Source organism: Melopsittacus undulatus, chromosome 10 (genome assembly GCF_012275295.1).
Source record: "Melopsittacus undulatus isolate bMelUnd1 chromosome 10, bMelUnd1.mat.Z, whole genome shotgun sequence".
Taxonomy (NCBI): Eukaryota; Metazoa; Chordata; class Aves; order Psittaciformes; family Psittaculidae; genus Melopsittacus; species Melopsittacus undulatus.
In genome coordinates, this window is record NC_047536.1 from 10,278,905 (window position 1) to 10,298,992 (window position 20,088).

The 20,088-nt window shown below is 61.3% G+C and overlaps 3 protein-coding genes across 3 annotated transcripts; all 3 read left to right on the forward strand.

Annotated features, from left to right (window-relative positions):
- Nucleotides 1-1,194: 1,194 nt before the first annotated feature.
- On the forward strand, nt 1,195-9,065 carry RGS14 (regulator of G protein signaling 14). The gene is made up of 15 exons (XM_034066854.1): nt 1,195-1,263; nt 2,618-2,639; nt 3,810-3,964; nt 4,071-4,163; nt 4,693-4,836; nt 4,986-5,135; nt 5,323-5,443; nt 5,529-5,653; nt 5,730-5,933; nt 6,020-6,096; nt 6,266-6,392; nt 6,699-6,780; nt 6,944-6,996; nt 7,211-7,325; nt 7,614-9,065. The coding sequence occupies exons 1-15, from the start codon at nt 1,219-1,221 to the stop codon at nt 7,832-7,834; spliced, it is 1,734 nt and encodes a 577-aa protein (XP_033922745.1). The 5' UTR covers nt 1,195-1,218; the 3' UTR covers nt 7,835-9,065.
- Nucleotides 9,066-10,900: 1,835 nt separating this feature from the next.
- Nucleotides 10,901-14,618, forward strand: SLC34A1 (solute carrier family 34 member 1). The gene is made up of 12 exons (XM_031043350.2): nt 10,901-11,010; nt 11,156-11,338; nt 11,578-11,706; nt 11,781-11,924; nt 12,034-12,145; nt 12,232-12,427; nt 12,605-12,700; nt 12,810-12,909; nt 13,147-13,314; nt 13,476-13,592; nt 13,758-13,882; nt 13,989-14,618. The coding sequence occupies exons 1-12, from the start codon at nt 10,908-10,910 to the stop codon at nt 14,541-14,543; spliced, it is 2,028 nt and encodes a 675-aa protein (XP_030899210.2). The 5' UTR covers nt 10,901-10,907; the 3' UTR covers nt 14,544-14,618.
- Nucleotides 14,619-15,466: 848 nt separating this feature from the next.
- LOC101881511 (alpha-2Da adrenergic receptor-like) lies at nt 15,467-16,495 on the forward strand. The gene has a single exon (XM_005142700.3). It carries the CDS (start codon nt 15,467-15,469, stop codon nt 16,493-16,495), a length of 1,029 nt encoding a protein of 342 aa, XP_005142757.3.
- The last annotated feature ends 3,593 nt before the right edge of the window (nt 16,496-20,088 follow it).

A 20,088-nucleotide genomic window follows, 5' to 3' on the forward strand; every position in this document is an offset into this window, starting at 1 on the left:
GGGGCCACCCTCCACTACCCCTGCCCAGAGACCCCCCAGCCAGGGCTGCGGCTGATAATGCCACACTGCTTTTGTGCATGTTCACAGTGGGAACACTTTATTTTTCTCTGCATAGATCTGCATCCGACTTAATGTTAGGGTTCTGCTTTTGATAGGTTAATCACCCACCTTATGTCCCAGTTATTAGCATTTCCATGAGCAGGTTGCCATGGTGCTCTGAAGTTTATCCTCGAACTGTTAGTTACTTGTATTTTCCTAACAAATATCCTAAAATATCTTTGACTGGTTTGTGGTTGCTGATCAACATGGAACCCCGACCTTAGGAGATGGGCAAAACTGCTTAGGCATCAGTCTGGTGGCTTCAAGCGGCACGTCCACTGCTCCTCTCTGCCAGGCCCTGCCAGCACCCGTGGTGCAGGCAGCTCTCCTTGGCAGCAGCCCCAGCACGGCTCTCGGGGCCACCCCCAGGCCCGTTGCATGGCACGGGGCTGGGAGCAGCCACATGCCCTGGTCACACCCGGCTGCCTCCCAGCCCCCTGCCATGCAACAGGCCTGGGGATGTCCCTGAGGGCTGTGCTGGTGCTGCTGCCAGGGAGATGGGAGATGGGAATGGGATCATGGATATGGATGGAGGCAGAGATAGGGGTGGAGTTGGGGATGGGTACTGGGATGGTGACAGGGACAGGGATAGGGATGGGGACTGGAACGGGAATGCAGTTAGGAACAGGGATGCAGATATGGATGCAGATGGAGGCAGGGGTAAGGATGGGGATGGGAACAGAAACTGGAGTGTAGATGTGGATGGGAACAGGGATGCAGACAGGGATGGAGTTGTGGATGTGGATGCAGATGGAGATGGGGAAAGGGGTAGGGATGGGGATAGAGATGTGGATGTGGATGTGGATGGGAACAGGGATGCAGGCAGAGATGGGGCCATGGGTGTGGATGCAGATGGCAGCAGGGACAGGGATGCGGCGGGGCCTCGGCGCCGCCTGTCCCGGCGCTGGAGCCGGTGCCTGCCGGGGCGGTGCAGGGGCCGGTGGCGGCGGCGCGGGGCGGGAGGGCGGCTCCGCTCCCCCCGCTGCGGTCTCGGTTCCCAAGGCGACACTTCCTGTGGCAGCCGAAAGCGGTAGTGCCGGGGAGCGCCGGGAGAGCCGCGCCGGGGATGCTGCGGGGCCGCGGGCCGCGCCGGTAGCGCTCGGCCGGGCGGTGCCAGGCATGCAGGGCAAGGCCAAGCTGCTGCTGGTCCACAACGGCCGCATGGTGAGTCCCTGCCTGGCCGCGGCCGCCGCTTCCCATCCCCCGGGGGTGCCCCAGCCGGCGGCACGGACTGGGGCCGGGAACTGGGCAGGCGGGGCGGGGGGGGGCGTGGATTGGATAACGGTCAGGGATGTATAGGGCTAGATAGGAGGCGGGCAGGGCATTGTGCAGCCGGGTGCCGGGCAGGCAGAGGGGTGTGTGGGGCTGGGCAGGAGGCAGGCACTGTGCAGCTGGGTACCGGGCAGGCACAGGGGTCTGGAGTGGATAAAGGCAGGTGAAAATTCTGGGGCTGGGCACTGCACTTGGGTATTCAAAGCAAGCAAAGATGTAGAGGGGTATTACGGCAGACAGCAGTATAGGAGCAGGCAGGCAGGGACATATGGGGATGGAGTAATAAGCAGGCAGGGGTTTATGAGGCTGAGACAGCAATGTAAGTGGGGGTGTATGGCACTGGGGACAAACAGTGGCATATGGGGATGGGGTTACAAGAATTAACAGTGCTAGGGTGGGGAAGAGCAAGGAGCCGGCAAGATAGAGGTATGTGGGGCTGGGGTAAGGGGCGTGGCAGCGGCATATGGGGTGGGGAAGAAAGGAAAGGGAGGAGCGGGATAGCGAGGCTGGAGTGTGTGGGTCTGGGATAGGGACGGGCAGGCGGTGTGCAGGGTAGGTTGGGCTGTGTGAGGCTGGCAGGTTGGGGAGCACTTCAGTATGGCCTCAAGCAGGCAATGAAAGGCAGCACCTCTTGGCTGGGCTTTGGCTGTGGAGGCTCTGCCCATGTCCCTGCTTGCTGTGGGTCCTGGGGTACCACATCCCCATGGCTAGTATCTGGGGTGGTCCAAGGGGTGCTGTAGGGCATCCTGTCCTGCTGAGCCCTGGGCTGGCAGCTTCCAGTCTTGTCTGGGGCATCTGCATTCCAGTAGCCCCAGGCCCCAAGGAAGGAGGGAGCAGGCAGTTTGCCTGCCTAGGGCTGTGGTTGTCCTTCCTTCCCTCCCCTCCTCCCCTCCTCTTCCTGTGCTGAGGAGGCTGCTTCTCTCCTCTCTGGGCAGCAGTGGCAGGGTTACATCTGATGGCATCTGCCCTCTCCCAGCTGCTGGCCTGGCCCCAGGGAAGCAGATGTGCAGGAGGTGGAAGAAAAGCTGTGCATCCCTTGTAACCCCCACCCCTGCTTGCTGCTATCCTGCCTCTGCCATGGGGCAGCCGTTCCGGTTGCAGATGTCACAAGAGCAGTGTCTGCAGCCACCCTGTGTCCTGGGTTTGGACTGGGCTTGCCCTGGTGATGCTGCTCACCCGGGTACTGCTGCACCATGCTGGCAGGTGCCGTGTGGCCCCTCTCACCTCTCTTCTCTCCACCCCACAGGGTCCGGCTGTGTCAGATGGAGGTAAGACTGCTCTTTGCTCTGCTGGAGCCCGGCATCATCAGCAGGGGAGGGGGAAGCCAGAGGCAGCCTGACACCAGGGGCAAGGAGCCAGCTGAGAGCCAGGTCCTGTGTCAGCACAGGCTGTGCCATGGGCGAGTGCATGGCTGGGCCCCCGTGGTGCTGGGATGAGCCCTCCAAAAGGGACTCACCATACCCCATTCATCCCATTGTACCTGCCCCTCCTGCTCAACTGGCACCCTTGGGTGCTGAGGGCTGAGAGGCTTCCTGAGCAAGCAGAACCTGGGTACCAGCCAGCCCCAGGCTCCCTGAGGGAGTCTGTTTGTCCATCTGTCTCACTGTGCATCAGATATCTCAGATAGTCCATTCACCCATCTCAGTCCCACTGCAGGATCCTTCCAGTGTGGGTGCTGGTGGTTGATGTTCCCACATGCAGAGTGTGTGCAGTTACCCCCTGTTCTGGACAGGAGGGGAAGCGTGGGAACCCAGCAAAGCAGGAGCCTGACTCCTCCTCTGCTCCTGCCAGCTTTGCTGGGAGAGACCTTTACCTTCTCTTGCAAATGACTCTCTTGCCAATTGGTCACCAGCCAAACCTGTTCAAAAGCTGGGGTTGCCCCTGGGAACTTCCATCTTTTTGATGGAGACATTCCATTGGAATGAGTGGTCACCTTGGGTTTCCCCAGGGGAGGGTTCCTCTGGGTTGGGAGCTGGGGATTACACTTGCTATGCCCTCCTCTTGCTGGGTTTGTTCCTCGTCATGGCTGGAGGAATGGTGAAGGAAATCAGGACCTCAACCCATCCTCTGAGCTTCCCTCCATGCTGTGTGCATCCCATGTCCCCTTCCTCCCCACTTTCCCTCCCTGGCTGGGTGCCTTCCCCACATATCCGCTTTGTTCTCCTGGGAAGTGAGTCACTGGTAGAGTCACGGTGACACGGGGAGGAGAGGCCAGCACTGGCAGGGAGGCTGTCATGCCAGAAAGTGCCAGCTCTGCCATCACCAGCTAAATCCACCAAGGATGCTGCTGTGATGCTCCTTGTATTCCATCTGCGGGCTGCTGGCTCTGCTTGGAACAGGGTGGATGAACCTGATGCAGATACAGAGGGCTGCTGGTGACATGGGAGTGACACTGGGGAGCACCCAGACTGCCAGAACTGACCCCTTTTCTCTCTCAGAGTTAAATGCCTCCAGGTCCCGCGGCAGCAGCCACAGTGTGAACAGCCTGCCGGCACCCTCTGCCTCCTGCAGCTCTGCTCCGGGCTCTGTGGTCAGCTGGGCCGAATCCTTTGAGACGCTGCTGCAGGACCATGTGGCCGTCACCTACTTCACTGTGAGTGCCACAGCCCATTCCTTGGTCCCCGCTCCTTGTCACTGCTGACACCGGCTGTCCCACAGTCCCAGTGCCATCCAGGCCAGCAGCTCCCTCTGCCCCGCAGGAGTTCCTCAAGAAGGAGTTCAGCGCTGAAAATGTCTACTTCTGGCAGGCGTGTGAGCGCTTCCAGCAGATCCCAGCCAGCAACACACAGCAGGTACCGGCCTCCATGCAGCCACAGTCACAGAGCTGCTGGGAGGGAGGTGGGCAGGGATGGGGGTAAGTGTCATGCCTGCATGTCCCAGCAGACCCCTGCTGTGGGAGGCTGAGGAGGCTGGGTGCTCTTGTGGGAGGAATAAGGAGATGGATGTGATGTGTATCTGAGGGGTGTGCTTCTCCATTGTGGAGTGGCCGGAGGGTGGAGAGTGCTGCTGGGAGGAAAAGAGAGTCCAAGGGCAGAAAGCTGGATTGGGATCATGGGGATAGAGTCACGCAGATAGAGGGACAGTTCCTTCCTTCAGCTGTATGTCTGTGGAGAGACTGGTGTGTTGTGCCCAGAGCTTGGCACTGGGTAGGAGTGCCTGGCTCCAGTGCCCATCCTGAAGGCCAGGTACTGAGCTGGTCCCAAGGGGACACTTGGCCCCTTAGGGCTCAGGTTCCTCCATTGGGTGGCCCAGGAGCTCTCTGCAGGGTAGCAGTGAGGAAGGGGCTCCTGGCCTCGGCCTGACCCCCCTGCTCCCCTCCAGCTGGCCCAGGAGGCACGGCGGATCTACGATGAGTTCCTCTCCAGCCACTCCATCAGTCCTGTGAACATCGACAAGCAGGCCTGGATTGGGGAGGAGATGCTGGCCACCCCCTCCCCAGACATGTTTCGCACCCAGCAGCTCCAGGTACGACAGCACCTGCAGGGTGGGAGCTTTGGGACCATCCCACACATCACTGTATCACTGCTGTCACCACGGGGCTGTGACACAGGGCAGTGGCTGGGGCGAGCTGTGGATGGGCAGGGGTCTTGAGCACACGTGTCCTCCCATTGCAGATCTTTAACCTGATGAAGTTTGACAGCTACACACGCTTTGTGAAATCCCCACTCTACCAGGCCTGCCTGCGAGCAGAGAGCCAGGGCCAGCCCCTACCCGACCTGCGGCCCCACTCCCGCAGCAGCAGCCCCCCACCTGACCTCAGCAAGGTGAGCGGGGTGGGAAGGAGGGGACAAGGGCCTGTCCCTTCACCAGAAAATGATGCTGGGTCCCTTCCTCACTGCTCGGGGCAAACCCAGTCGCAGGATGAGGACACACAAGCAGGCAGGGGACAAGGGAAAGTGAAGAGGCAGCCTTGGATGTCCCCATGCTGAGATGCTTCCCTGTTCACCCCAGAAATCGAAGCTGAAGCTGGGCAAGTCCCTGCCTCTGGGTGTGGAGATGGCAGGCAGTGGTGCCAACCGCAGCCCCCGCCGCTCCTTCAGGAAGGGAGAGCGGCGGGAGCCCTCCTGGGCAGGTAGGTGCTGTGCTGAGCGGGGCAGAGGGACCACACCACCCCCGAAGGGTGTCTGCATTCCTTATCACTGTCCTGTCCGTCCTAGATGGAGGAGAAGGTGGTGGGAGTGCCATGCTGTGGCGGGAGTCCCAGGGCTCACTCAACTCCTCTGCCAGCCTGGACCTGGGCTTCCTGTCCTCAGGAAGCACAGCCCCAAGCCCCTGGACCGAGGTGAGTTGTCACCATGCCAGCCTCACGGCATCACGCTGCCACCGGCTGGGCTCATCGCACCGCATTGCTCCTGCAGGGCCATCGGAAGAGTCTGGGGGGCAGTGAGGCAGAGCTGCCAGCCAAGCCCATGAAGTACTGCTGTGTGTACCTGCCTGACGGCACAGCCTCGCTGGCCTCCGTCCGGCCTGGCCACTCCATCCGCGACATGCTGGCGGGGATATGTGAGAAACGGGGCTTCAGCCTCCCTGACATCAAGGTCTACCTGGTGGGGAATGAGCAGGTAGGAGGGGCAGAGAGGAGTGTTGTGCCCAGGCTGGGACCACGTGCTGCTTTGCTTGATCTCTCCTTATGGTTTGGCTCTTGCAGAAAGCGCTGGTGCTGGACCAAGAGTGCTCTGTGTTGGCAGACCAGGAAGTGAAGCTGGAGAACAGGATAAGCTTTGAGTGAGTGGGAGCTTTGGGGCTGATGCTGTTTCTCACACGTCTGGTCCACATCATGTGCAGCCATGCACTGTGACCCACACCCAACTGCCCCCAGGCAGTCCCAAGCCCCTGGCTCTGCCCCTGCCTGTCTGTGTTTGCCTCCAGACAGCCTCTTCTCCTCCATCCACAGCCTGGAAATCTCCCCCCTCAAGAAGACCATTCGCATCACAGCAAAGTCAACCAAGCGCATCCGGGAAGCTCTGCAGCCTGTGCTGGGGAAGTACGGTGTGAATGTGGAGCTGGTGCTGCTGCGGAGGGTGAGCACCAACCCAGCCTCCTGCCGCTGGAATCCTGGGGGGGAAACAGGTCTGGGGCTTGGGCCAGGGGCTGCTGACGGTGTTGGGGAGTAGTGGTCTGTGCTGCAGGCACATGGAGGGATGCCAGTGTTTGAGATGGGTCATGGCACCACACTCGCTGTGAGCTGAGAGGGATCCATGGGTGTGCTCTGCACTGTCCAGCCCATGACCCAGCAGGGTCTGGCTGGGTTGCTCACAGGTTCTTCAGCCTGGCTTTCTTTGCCATGCCACAGCGAGTGTGACACTTGCTGTTCCTTCACATTGCAGCAAGGCGATCCGGCTGCCCTGGACCTGGAGATGCTGGTCAGCACAGTGGCTGCTCAGAAACTTGTCCTGGAAACGCCAGCAGGTAAAGTGTCCCCCTCCAAGCCATGTCCCACCACAGGGCACTCACAGGGCCAGGATGCTTTCTGCTGGCCATGTCTCCTGTTCCGTGGGAAGGGCTTTATCCTGTCACAGTCTGGGCTAGGACCGGGGTACTGGCATGGGACACAGCATCACTTATTTTGCAGACATGCGAGTGACAGAGAGTGCTGCAGCTGCCCCATCCCCCCTCAGGAGCGAGGTGAGCTCAAATCCCATCCCCTGGTCAGGGATGCCCCCGTGGCTGCTGCCATGGTCCATGGGGAAGATATGTCCTGCTGCAGCACTGGCACATAGTACAGGGCTGGACAGAGGACACCAAGGCAGGAACCAAGCTGCGGGAGGGTGATGGGGACATGGGCTGGAGCAGTGCTGCCTCCTTGCCCCATGGGTGAAGCCTGGGCTGCTCATCACAGGAGGGAAGTCCAACAGGAGAAGATCCTGATACACTGTGGGAGATGTCCTCCTCCTTCCCTCGGCCCCGTTCTTCTGCTGCCACAAACCTGAACCGCCGCACATATGACCTGGAAGGTGAGACCTGGTGTGTCTGAAACCTGAGGGGCTGGGGCAACACATGGGGTGAGATAGGGCCCCCAGTCTGCTGGGGGTGGATGCAGGGTTCTGTGAAGCTGGGCATGAGCTGTGAGGGACCCAGGGTCCCCCAGTACGCTGGGGATATGCATGGGTGCTGGCATGGAGCAGGGACAAGGTGCGGGTGTTGTACCTGTGACACGTTCCAGGTCACATCAGTTGGTGAGGGCAGCTGTTAGCACAAGAACCCAAGTGCTAGGCTCAGGCGCACAACCTGCATTCCCCCAGGGCTCGTGGAGCTGCTGAACCGAGCCCAGAGCTGCCGGGCCAACGACCAGCGTGGGCTGCTCTCCAAGGAGGACCTGGTCCTGCCTGACTTCCTCCAGCTCCCTGGGCAGGACGGCAGCGGCTGCGAGGGCCCCGATCGCCCAGGCTCTGAGGGGAGCAGCCATCCCCAGCCCACAGAGCCCACCCCGGCTCAGCCTCCGGTAGACCACGAGCTCCGATGAGTCCTGCTGCATGTCTGCACCAGCGCATGGTGCCCTCAGGCCATGCCGGGGTTCAACATGGGCTCAACCAGCCCCTGCCCTGCACTGCCAACACTGCCCGGACCACAGATCCATCCACGTCCCGCCCCAAACTGTCGTGTTGTGTCACTGTGAGTGGTTGAGCAGCTGCCATTGCCCCTCAGTGGGTCACATCCTGGTGCACGTCAAAGGAGTCCTCTACATAGTCCGAACCCTCGTTGCAAAGCACTTTGCAACATCCCACGTGCCTGGCACTGTCCTACCCAGTGCCTGTGGCAGAGTTGCCCACCCAGCAAATCCTGCCTGTGCTCGGCTGGCACAGCCCCACTGACAGTTTGGGTAGGGAAAGCACCCTTCTAACCAAAAGGTGTTCAGGATAGAGAGGGTGGGGTGGCAGCCCCAACCCTAGCGCTGTGGGCAGGCAGGGTCAGGAGAAGTGCCCAGAGCTGAGGGCTGGATCTGGTCCCTGACCCTGCAGGAATAGGGACACCCCATAGTTGAAGTGCATGGTTCTGCAGGCCCTGCAGAGCAGGTTGTTACCGTCCACACTGTGTGAGTATGGCTGGGCCCGATAATGCCACAACAGCACTGCTGTGGAGCAGGGTGCCTGGTTCCTGCCCCACACAGACCACAGGTTGTGCCAAAGGAGCCTTTCTCCCCCCTGCAGGGAGACCCTGTAGCTCCTGGGTGTCTGCTGAAGTGACCCACAGGAGCAGATCCCTGTAGGTCCCCTGCCCCAGCCTGGTCAGAGCTGGAGGTGTTCAGCTCTCTAGTGCCAGAGGAATGCAGCATCCCTGGGTGCTGAGCATCTCAGCCTGGTGTGTGGGTACCCAGCGTGTGCCGAGACCATTGCCTCTGGCAGCGGCTGTGCTGGGCTGTAACCTTGAGCCCAGCTCTGCCAGACCTAGCTGTGCTCTACAGGTCCCCATCCCCAGCAGCCCCATGTCCCCAGAGGTCCCGGATGCAGTCTATGATGGAAGCACTCCCCCCAGCAACAGCCAAGTGATCCCTCCATCATCCTCACATGCTGGGGCCCTGCTTGGCTGTGCCCTGGAGTCACTGCTCTACCACCACTGCCCGGCAAGAGACAGAGGGTGACCCAAGGCAGCCCTGGAGCTCACCCAGGAACAAGCGCCATGGCCACCCAGCCCCACGCAGCCATGGCCAGCTGCAGCCCTGCAGCCCTGGTCACAGCCCCCTGTGTCTCTGTGGTGCTGCTCAGTCCTGTCTGTGCTGTGAAATCAGGGGAAATAAAAAGCATTGCCTTGACATGTGTTCATTGCCTTTCTCCACCACTGAAGCCAGACAGTGCTTTGCTGGGCAGTAATGTCTTTCAGCCTTCCCATACCCCACAAAGCCACCCCAGGGCCAGGGCAGGGCTGGAGCCAGCCCTCGGCTCTGATGCCACCCTGCCCTGCAGCAAGGAGCGGTGCCAGGAGCTTGTTTTCCCAGCAACACTGACTGTGTAGGGGAAGCTGTGGGGCCAGCACGACCAAGGACTTCAGCCCTGACCCTGTCAATGAGTGACAGCCAGAGCTGCCAGGGCCTCACTGGGTTAATGATTGTGCGGCAGCTGGCCAAGAGCCCCCATGCACAGGGCAAGTGTGGACACCGTCCTCCAGCCCACTGCAGCCTGGCGCAGGGCTCTGTGGGTGCCACAGGCTGTGCCCCATGAACGAAAAGGTCCCCAAGCCCTCTGCCTCTGCTGTGTACCCTGCTGTGGCACCCCCCCCGGCATTTGGCTCCATTGGTTTGTGACCTGGTGGAGGCTCAGTGATGGTCCAGCAGTGGCAGAAGCACCCTGGGGTACCCAAGGGATCCCCACTTGCTCTCCCCATACAATTGCAGTTGGCCTGTCTGTGGTGATGGGTCTTGGGGGTGCCCAGTGATGGAGGCATGAGGATGTGGTGACTGTATGAACCCTCTATGCCCACTCCCCACAGTCATGGGGCTTCTAGAGGAGCCTTTGGCCCTTGGCTCTCCCCAGGGCAGACATGGACAGGAGCTGACTGAGCACCTTGTGAGTGGATGGAAACTTGGCTGGAGGTGCGTAAACAGCAGGTAATGGTAAACATCATCGAGGAGGTGGTGACAGCAGCACTGGCATCGCTCCCCTCCTGCCCACCCTATCGCATGCTGGGAAGATGCAGGCTCTGCCTCATGCAGCCCTTGCAGTGCTGCCGGTTGTTCTACACCGAGCTGCTGGCATGGGTTGAGACAGGCCATGTGGCACCATCAGCAGCAGCGACAGGGCACAAGGATTGCACTGATGCTGATGTAACCCACCACCAATGCTCAGGCAGCAAGGACCACACATCGTGTACAGAGTTGAGACTCGGATGGCTCCAAGGATGGTGGATCTATGTGTGGCCTCACCTCCAGTTTGGGATGCTTTGACAGCACCAGCACTGAGCCCTCCTCCTCTGGTGCAGGGGATGAAGCACCAAGTGATGGAGAGCTGAGGCTGCTCTAGCATTGCCTCTCAGGCACTGGACCCCAGCACTGCCTTGTCTGACTCCCCACCACTGGCTGTCGCTTGCCCGAGGGCAATGCTGAGCCTCAGGCAGGGAGAGGTGCACCAGTGGCGTGGTACCTGGTGCCACGTGCCACATCCCACCCCGGTGCCACAGCTGATGGGGATGCTGTGGGGTTACCCATTAACTGCAGGAATTTCTGGGGAGGAGGTGAACGGTGAGCAGAGGCGAGGGGCAATGCAGGCTCCTTAGACTTTGCTCTTGGCATGAGTATAAAGGGCCGTGGTGTTTAGCAGGCTACTTTGCTGGAGAGACGTGTGGATGTGGCATGTGGACACAGTGCTGCCCTGAGTGCCAGGCCAGCCTCAGGTGAGCGGGGCACTGGGCAGGAGTGGTCCCCTCCCCATGTCTCCTGCCTGCCCTTGCAGGAGCTCACTGGGCTGGCATGGTGGGGACTGCTGCGTGATTGGATGGTGCTCCTCGGTGGTGCTGGCACCGCAGGGATTGGGGAAGCCTGTGGTGGTCATTGCAGCACAGCTGTGCTGACATGTGGCTGCCTCTGCTCAGCCTCAGCAGGAGCGATGCTGCCGTACCACAGGGAGAGCCCGGTGCTGCCCCGCTGCCCGGTGCGGGCAGGAAGGGTGGTGCACGGGCCCCAGTTCGCCTACTGCCCCAGCCCGCAAGGTAGGTGCCCCCAGTCTCCTCCTCCTCCTCCTCTTTCTCACCCCGCTATGCTCAGCTCTGCTTCTGGCCAGATCCTGGCCCAGGTGGTGCCCAGCTCTCCTCTGTGTGAGGACAGGGCTGTAACACGGTTGTCCCCTCTGCCCAGCCCTGCACCGGCTGCCGGGTGCCCACTCCTGCCCCTTCACTGTGGGAGCGGTGCCTTGCCCTGACCATGGCTTCCTCTGCCCCGGCTCCCCGGGGCGCCTGCGCGAGGGCCGGGAGCGGTACGAGCTGGACACGCTGCCCTGGCAGGGGCCCCGGCTCGGTCTGGATGAGCTGCAGAAGCCAGGTGAGACCCCCGGCACACAGCACCCACGTTGGGGACCACCACAGAGACCTGCCAGAGGGAGGCAGGGGGCACAAGACACTGAAGGGTGGGAGGAGATGGATGGGACCCAGGGGTGGTAGCATGGCTGGGGACATGAGCCCCATCCTACCGTGGGAGGATGGTGTAGGGCTGCAAGAGCCCAGGGCTGTGCCACAGCCAGTGTTTAACCAGTGTTTAACACTCTCTCTTGTCTTGTGCAGAGCTGGGGTGCTGGGCCAGGGTCCAGTCCATCTGTGTCTCCCTTCTCAAGGTGCCCCTGATGTTCGGGTTCCTGTATCTCTTCGTGTGCTCCCTGGACATTCTCAGCTCTGCCTTCCAGCTGGCTGGAGGTAGGGTGGTGGGGGTGCCTGGGTGCCCGGCACCCACCATGCCAGCATGCAGCTGCTGCTCATGCTCCTTGCAGGCAAGGTAGCCGGAGACATCTTCAAGGACAACGCCATCCTCTCCAACCCCGTGGCTGGGCTGGTGGTGGGCATCCTGGTGACTGTGCTGGTGCAGAGCTCCTCCACCTCCACCTCCATCATCGTCAGCATGGTCTCCTCAGGGTGTGAGTGCACCCACAGGACTCCTGGGTTACCTGAGGCTGGGAGCAGGGTGGCTGGATGGGACCACCCTGAGCTAAGCCATGTGGGGCTAATGGGTGTCTGTGTCCCCAGTGCTGGAGGTGCGCTCTGCCATCCCCATCATCATGGGCTCCAACATCGGCACCTCCGTCACCAACACCATTGTGGCCCTCATGCAGGCTGGTGACCGCAGCGAATTCAAACGGTGAGAGCTCATCGGGGCAGAGGGACCCATGGGGCTGGGAGCTGCTCCCCAGGGACCACACTATGGTGATGGGCTCCTCTGCACAGGGCCTTTGCCGGTGCCACAGTGCATGACTGCTTCAACTGGCTGTCAGTGCTGGTGCTGCTGCCGCTGGAGGTGGTGACCGGGTACCTGCACCACGTCACTCGCCTGGTGGTGGCCACATTCAACATCCGTAGTGGGAAGGATGCCCCTGATCTGCTGAAGATCATCACAGAGCCCTTCACCAAGCTCATCATCCAGGTCTCCTCAGCTGTGGTGTCCCCAGGGGTGGTGTTCCCAGGCTGGTGGTTGTCCCTTTCACCGTGTTTGTATCCAAGTGTCCCCAGGCCAGCAGTGGTGTCCCCATCCCAGTGATGTCCCCAGGCTGTGGGTGCTGTCAGCTCCCAAGGGCCCCCTCCAACCCATGTGTTGTTGCAGCTGGACAAGTCAGTGATCACGGGCATTGCAACAGGGGATGAGAGCCTGCGAAACCGGAGCCTCATCCGCATCTGGTGTGGTCCTGCACCTGCACAGGTGAGCAGCCCATGGCTCTGCTGGGGCCACCAAACCATCCCATGGAGGGTGGGAGGAGGGCAGGGGCTGAGGGTTCTGTGGAGGAGCTGCAGACACCTCCTCCCTGCAGACAGCCACCGTGGAGCTTGCTCCCCCCCTGAACTGCACAGGCCCCGGCCACTGCAGCACCAAGGGCCTCGAGAGCCTCCAAAACATCACCAGGCAGAAGTGTGAGTGGGGCTTGGGCAGCACTGGGGAGCAGAGGTCATGAGGCTGGGGAGGTGCAGATGGGACTGGGGGGCTGTGTGTGGGGTGGAGAGATGGTGGGCATGGGGCTGGAGCAGTGGTGTGTGGTAGGGCCAAGACATGTTGGGGCTGGGGTCCAGGTGTGGGGCTGTCTTGGAGGGCAGGTTTGTGAGCGGGGCCAGGCCAGCCCCAGCCCCTCTCCCAGCCGTGCTGTGGGGCAGGCGAGCACCTCTTCACTGACACGCCGCTGCCTGACCTGGCCGTGGGGCTGGTGCTGCTGGCTGGGTCCCTTGTCGTGCTCTGCACATGCCTCATCCTCCTGGTCAAACTCCTCAACTCCCTGCTCAAGGGGCAAGTGGCCAAAGCCATCCAGAAGGTCATCAACACTGGTGAGTGTGATGGGACCCTGCCTGCCCCACAGCTTCCATCCCTGTCCCCACCTGCCATCCCCACGGACCCCTCCCCATCATCATCTAGGAGCTACAGGCTGCTCCCAGCTGATGTGTCCATGTCCATGCTTGTGTCCATGTCCATATCCATGTCATGGCAGACCTCCCACACCCGCTCAGCTGGCTCACCGGGTACTTTGCCATGGTGGTGGGTGCTGGGATGACCTTCGTGGTGCAGAGCAGCTCTGTCTTCACCTCAGCCATCACACCCCTGATAGGTGAGTCCCAGCCCTGCCTTGTCCCTGCCATGTGCTGCTCCCAGCCACAGTGACTCCTCGATGTTAATGTGCTTGGAGGGTTGGGAGGAACTGTTCCTCCTTGGGAGACTGTGGGGATGGCACTGGTGAGGAGCGATGGGACGGGATGGGGTGCCTGTCCCACAGGCTTAGGGGTGATCAGCATCGAACGTGCCTACCCACTGACCCTGGGCTCCAACATTGGCACCACCACCACCGCCATCCTGGCCGCGCTGGCCAGCCCAGGGGACAAGCTGGCAAGCTCCTTCCAGGTATTGGCAGCCCCGGAGGCACAGCTAGGCTGGTGGGGGGCACTGGGCAAAGCAGGGGCTGGGGGAAGCCCATGTGTCCAACCCCCTTGTGATGCCATCCCTGCAGATCGCCCTCTGCCACTTCTTCTTCAACATCTCCGGCATCCTGCTGTGGTACCCACTGCCCTTCACCCGCCTGCCCATCCGCATGGCCAAGGCGCTGGGCGAGCGCACGGCCAAGTACCGCTGGTTTGCCGTGCTGTACCTCATCATCTGCTTCCTCCTGCTGCCCTCCCTCATCTTTGGCATCTCTATGGCGGGCTGGAGGGCGCTGGTGGGGGTGGGCGCACCCTTCCTCAGCCTCCTCTTCTTCGTGGGGCTGGTGAACGCGCTGCAGGCACACAGCCCCGGCCGCCTGCCCAAATGCCTGCAGACCTGGGACTTCCTGCCCACCTGGATGCACTCGCTGCAGCCCCTGGACCGGCTCATCACCAGGGCCACCCTCTGCTGCACCGACCGCTGCCGCAGCCCCGAGGGCTGGGAGGAGCGCGAGGGCCCTCCCCGGGACAAGGCCAGGCTGGGGCTGGACAACCCCATGCTCTCCTACCCCGAGGAGGTGCCCGGCTCTGCCATCCGGATGGGCTCCCCTCGCCCGCTCCCACACGGAGCCACCCGGCTCTAGCCGGCACCGCTGCTTCCATGGCTGCCTGGGTTTCTCCATCCCCACTCAGCTGGTGCCTAATAAAAGCTGAGCACCTGCACCCTCCATGTGTGTCTCTGGCTCCTGCCTCTGCAAACCCTGCCAGAGCCACAGCCAGAGCCACCGGTACCAGACACTCACCACTGCACAGCACAGCCCTGTGTGGTGCCCAGTGCATCACACACTTCACAGATCACACCACTGGTGCAATGGGGCACACACTGACAGAGCCACAGCCAAACCCTACACCTGCGCTTTGCAGCCAGATTGTACCAAAGTGTCACCTTCTCTCACCTGCATCATCCCCAGAGGGCTGAGATGGCCAGGTCCATGTCACACTATAATGTGCCCCAGCAGCGTGTCAGTGGGGCACGGCTCCATACGTGATGAGGCACGTGGGGCAGCTGGCGAGGGGCTGGGGATCAGCAGAATGTTGGCTCAGAACAGCCAGGCAGTACCCTTGGCTCACCGTGCACCCTGATGCCCATGGCAGGAGCCCACCCACCATGGTGACCCCAGCAGAAGCCCCGTAAGTGTTGGCAATAATGGCGTCTCCCATGCCTGCAGATGCTTGGGCTCCTGCCAGTGCTATCAGCCTGTCCCTTCCTGCTTCCCGCCCGCCCTCCTCGGGGCTGGGACCAGCCCAGCCAGCAGGGCTGCCGTGGGAGCTGCTTCAGGGCTCCCGGCACCATCGCCCCGTGTGCATGGCTGGGTGACTACTGGACCAGGACAACCTCTCCTTGCCACCAGACCAGGTCAGTACTGGAGTGGTGTGGCCGGGACAGCCACAGAAGGACTCAGCGATGCTGGGGCTGTGGCACAAGATGTGTCAGGGGAGGTGAACAGGGCACATGTGGTGGGGAGCAGCCCCATGGGGCTTCATCCACCTGAGGAGCTGGGCCAGCATGGACCCAGCCGATGCCCTCTCCAATGCCTCTGGTAATGGCAGCAGTGGCAGCAGTGCTCCACACTCACCTGCAGCCATGGGACTCATCCTGCTGGCCGCCCTGGCTGTCCTGCTGGCCACTGTGCTGGGCAACACGCTGGTGGTGGTGGCCATCTCCACCAGCCATGCCTTGCGGGCCCCACAGAACCTGTTCCTGCTGTCCCTGGCCTCGGCAGACATCCTGGTGGCCGTCCTCATCCTGCCCTTCTCACTGGCCAACGAGCTGATGGGCTACTGGTATTTTGGTGGCCTGTGGTGCAGCCTGTACCTGGCGCTGGACGTGCTGCTCTGCACCTCCTCCATTGGGCACCTCTGCGCCATCAGCCTTGACCGCTACTGGGCCGTGACCCGCGCAGCCCGGTTGAACCTGCGCCGCAGCCCTGGGCGCGTGAAGGGGATGATCGGGGCGGTTTGGGCTGTGGCAGCCCTGGTGGCACTGCCACCGCTGCTGTGGGCCCGGCAGGGTGGCCGCCAGTGCCAGCTGACCCAGGAGACATGGTACGTGCTGGCCTCCTGCACCGCATCCTTCTTCGGCCCCTGCCTCGTCATGGTCACCGTGTACTGCCGCATCTATCGCCTGACCAGGCGCCGGGCTGCAGCCCTCCTCTCTGCGCGCTCCCTGCGCCTTGCTGCTGCCAGCAAGAAGGGGCCAGGGATCAGGATGCTGGGCTGGCGGCACCAGAGCCAGCACCAGAGCGTGTTGCTGTGCCGCCGGCGGCTGATGCGGGTGCAGGAGCGGCGCTTCACCGTGGTGCTGGCTGTGGTGATGGGCACCTTTGTGCTGTGCTGGTTCCCCTTCTTCTTCACCTACAGCCTGGGGGCTGTCTGTGGGGATGGCTGCCACATCTCCAAGCCCCTCTTCAGCTTCTTCTTCTGGATCGGGTACTGCAACAGCAGCCTCAACCCCCTCATCTACACCCTCTTCAACCGGGACTTCCGAGCTGCCTTCCGACGGCTTCTCGCCATCCCCCGCTGGCACTGCCCCTAGGGACACACCAGCACACTGTGGATGCAGCTCCCAGCCCTGCTTGCCGCTGGCAGTGCCTGACCCCACCATGGACCCTGGGCTGCAGAGCCAGGGAGCACCTCAAGGTACTTTGGAAATGAGAGTTTGAATAAAACGAGGCCGAAGCTGTGCCCAGGGCTGGCGTCTGCCTCCTGGGAGCACAGTGAGCAGGAGCCATCACCAGACCCCTTGTGACCCCTCTGTCCCCCTTGCAGCATGGGTGACCTGCTGGTGATGACAACCCACCATGGCAGCTCTGGGAAGCGCCAGCCCTCCCATTGCCAGGCAAATACCAGTTCCTCTGCAGGCTCCTGACACCCGGCATCCTCACACAGGGGACAGACCCCAAGCTGCTGCAGGGATAGGAAACCCCCCACATAGCAGTGTCATCAGTGCCAGGGTGAACTGGCCATGCCACTGCAGCAGCCCAGCTGTGCCACTCAGCCAAGGGCATCCCCTCTGGCTTCCCATCAGCATGTAGCTGTGCCATGCCATGGGAGTTTGGTGGGAACAGTGAGGTGGTACGAGGGGTGTGGGGCTGGGGTGGGACACCCCACATCCTGCTCAGGGGCTTCACTGGGATCTCGCTGCAGGAGGGAAAGGAGGGATGACATCGCAGTGCTGGAAATGCTGTGTCCCTTGGGAGAGTGTGGAAGATGGGACAGCATGGGAACAAGCTCCAGCACAGCCTGAGGTGCAAGAGGCCCCCAGGGAAACCATGGGGTGAAGACCTGGGGGCAACCACATCCCCCCAGGGGCCCTGCACCCACCCTGCCTGGCTCACTGCTCTGTGCTGCACAGACAGCCGGGGGTCAGGAGCTGCTCCATTTCTCCAGCCTTAAGCTCAAAATAGAAAACCTCCAAACATCAGACTTTCACTCATCTAAAAACAGCCACTGGTGCTTGGGAGGTGGAACCCAGGAATGCCATTCCCCACTGTCCCCCATGTTCCCTGCTGGGGTGGGTGCAGCTGGTCCGAGGGTCTGGAAGAGATGGGGTATTCGCAGAGGCAAGGATCCCATGGCCATCTCCTGCACCTGCTGGCCCTACACATGGAGGCTTGTGGCATGAAGCTGGGGGCCAGTGGAACGGTGCTGGGATGGGGCCTGGCACTGACCCCCTGGATATTGTTGGCCCTGGTGGCTGGAGCCCCACTGGCACTGTCTGCGGAAGGAGCTGCCCTATCACTGCTGCCTGGCTTCCCCTCTGCGGCCGCCTTTCTCCGTCTCATAATTAAACAGCAGTTTGCTTCTAAAAATACCCAGAGAGATGAGGGTTTCTGATGGGGACTTGGGCAGGGAGAGGAGCACCTGCCAAATGGGCACCAGCCCCATGGGCAGCACCCTGGGGCACCACAATGTCTGGCTCCTGCACCCTGAGCTCATCCTTGCACAGCACTACTGGGGCTGGTGAAGGGAGCAGGCACTGTCCATCCTTCTGGGCATGGCTACACAGCTCCAGGATGCTGGAGGGCAGGAGGAGACAGGGACCAGCTGGTCTGAGGGCACCCAGGGACCCCTCTACTTGGGCAAGGAGTCACTGACACATTCAGCTTGTTCTGGCAACAGGGTGACATAAGAGCTATCAAAGGGAGCTTCAGGCTGATAATTAACACATCAAATCCCATGAGCTGGACACGACCTGGGAGCACCTGGTCCCCCACTTTGCCCCAGGGACTACCTCTGCCTGGAATTGCATCCTGCATTTTCAGCTGTTTCTTCAGTTTCTCAGGATTATTTTTACTTACTCCCCTGATTGAAGCCCTCTCCATCGAGGTCCCCTCTGCAGAGCTAAAAAGCAGAGTGCCATTTCCACCATTTGGGCTGCCACCAGCTCTTCTGGGGACACCAGAACCCCCCTGGACATTCATGTTGCTTCAGCAGCACCCCATGGCCAACAACTCTTGCCATGGTGCTGCAAAACACCAGCTGGGAGGAAGCAGAAAGTAACAACCTAAGGGTTAAGCGTGCAAATGCATGAGAACAAATCCATCACATTTGAAGCTCAAAATAAGTGTGTGCCACCTTTAAAAGGAAAGCAGCTCTAAAAGAAGAAAGCTCACAGTGTGAGCTCATCTCTCACGGCAGAGTGACACAGGAGATCACCTCCAAGGTACGCCCGGGCAAAGCATCCTCCCCCTTACCACTGCGTATTCATAACCAGAAGGTGCAACACCTGATCTCCATTGGATGCTGAAGGGCACGGTGGACCACAGGCAGCACTGACTGCAGGGCCAGTGAGTGCTTGGAGTAATTGGTGTTATTATCAGCCTCGCTACAGCCTGAGGACATGATCTTCCCTCCAGCTCACCAGTACAGCCCCGCCAAGCAGTGCTCAGGGGCCCACCAGCAGGTCGCCATTGACAGAGGCTGGTGGAGGAATTTGCCTGTCACCATGTGCTACTCTGTGCCCTGGGTACCACAAACCTCACACCTGGGGCAGCCCCACTGCCACCAGCCACACACCAGGTAAGAAAGAGGCATCACCCACGGGCTGGAGCCAGTGATGGGAGCCATGGGAAGGCAGAGGTGGCGTCTGCTCCTGAGAGCCAGAAGGAGCAGAAAGCAGGACAGGCACAACTTGCTAACGGGTAAGCGGATTAATGAGTGGCTTTACACAGAGGAGCAGAGAGCGTGGCAGGTCACCTGCAGCGCTGACAGGTCATCAAGTTGAGTACATCATTGAGTGAGATGGAGCTTTGCAAAGAAATCGATGACCTACTTGCCGGGGAGCAGCTGGGGAAGAGATTCTCACCCTACAGCTCATTTTCAGATAGGATAAAGCTGCTGGCAATGGAAGTACAAGTGAAAAAAGGGCTCTTAGAGGAAATGATTGGAGGGAAGAAGCCTGCGGGAGCAGCTGCACTCAGTCAGAAGCTCAAGACGAGCTCAGACACCAGGACAGCACATAAGCAGCCACTGCCATCAGCCAGCGGCACCGGGGATGGGGAAACCCCAAAACTCCACAGCAGCAGCGAGAGAGGGGAAACCACAGCTCTTGTCACCACGGCACAGGGACTGACCAACACCAGAGACACGAGTGCTCAAAGACTTTATTATAAAGGCCATCGCAAGCACGGGGCCAGGCTACAAAGCAGGGAAGGCAGGTCACGAAACCCCACCGAGCAGCACGCCACAACACCGGAGCACCGGGGCCAGGGCTCCGTACGAACCGCAGCTCGGCCCCACCCCCTTACGGAACGGCCCTATCACGACCCACGCTGTAGCAGAGTGGCAGCTCCACAGCCAATCAGATGCAGCAGGAGGAGGGTCTCTTCCTCTCTTGCACCTCTTCCAATCCGTTCCCAGAGCGGCAGCTGAGTGACACCTCAGCTACCAATCAGCACCCGCTCCCGGCAGAGCCTCGCCAATGGTTTCCTAATGACGCGCGCTTCTCTCTCCCCGTCCCGCCCTCTCAGACCTTCGCCCGCCCCGGGGCCAACAGGAGGGCAGCGGCGCGGCGGAGGGGGCCGGGCTTCCTGGGGGGCTGGGCCAATGGGAGCGCGGCGCGGGAGGAGCGTGGTCAGGCATTGGCTGGTCGGGCGGTGGTGGGTGGGGCGTGGCGCGGCGGCGGTG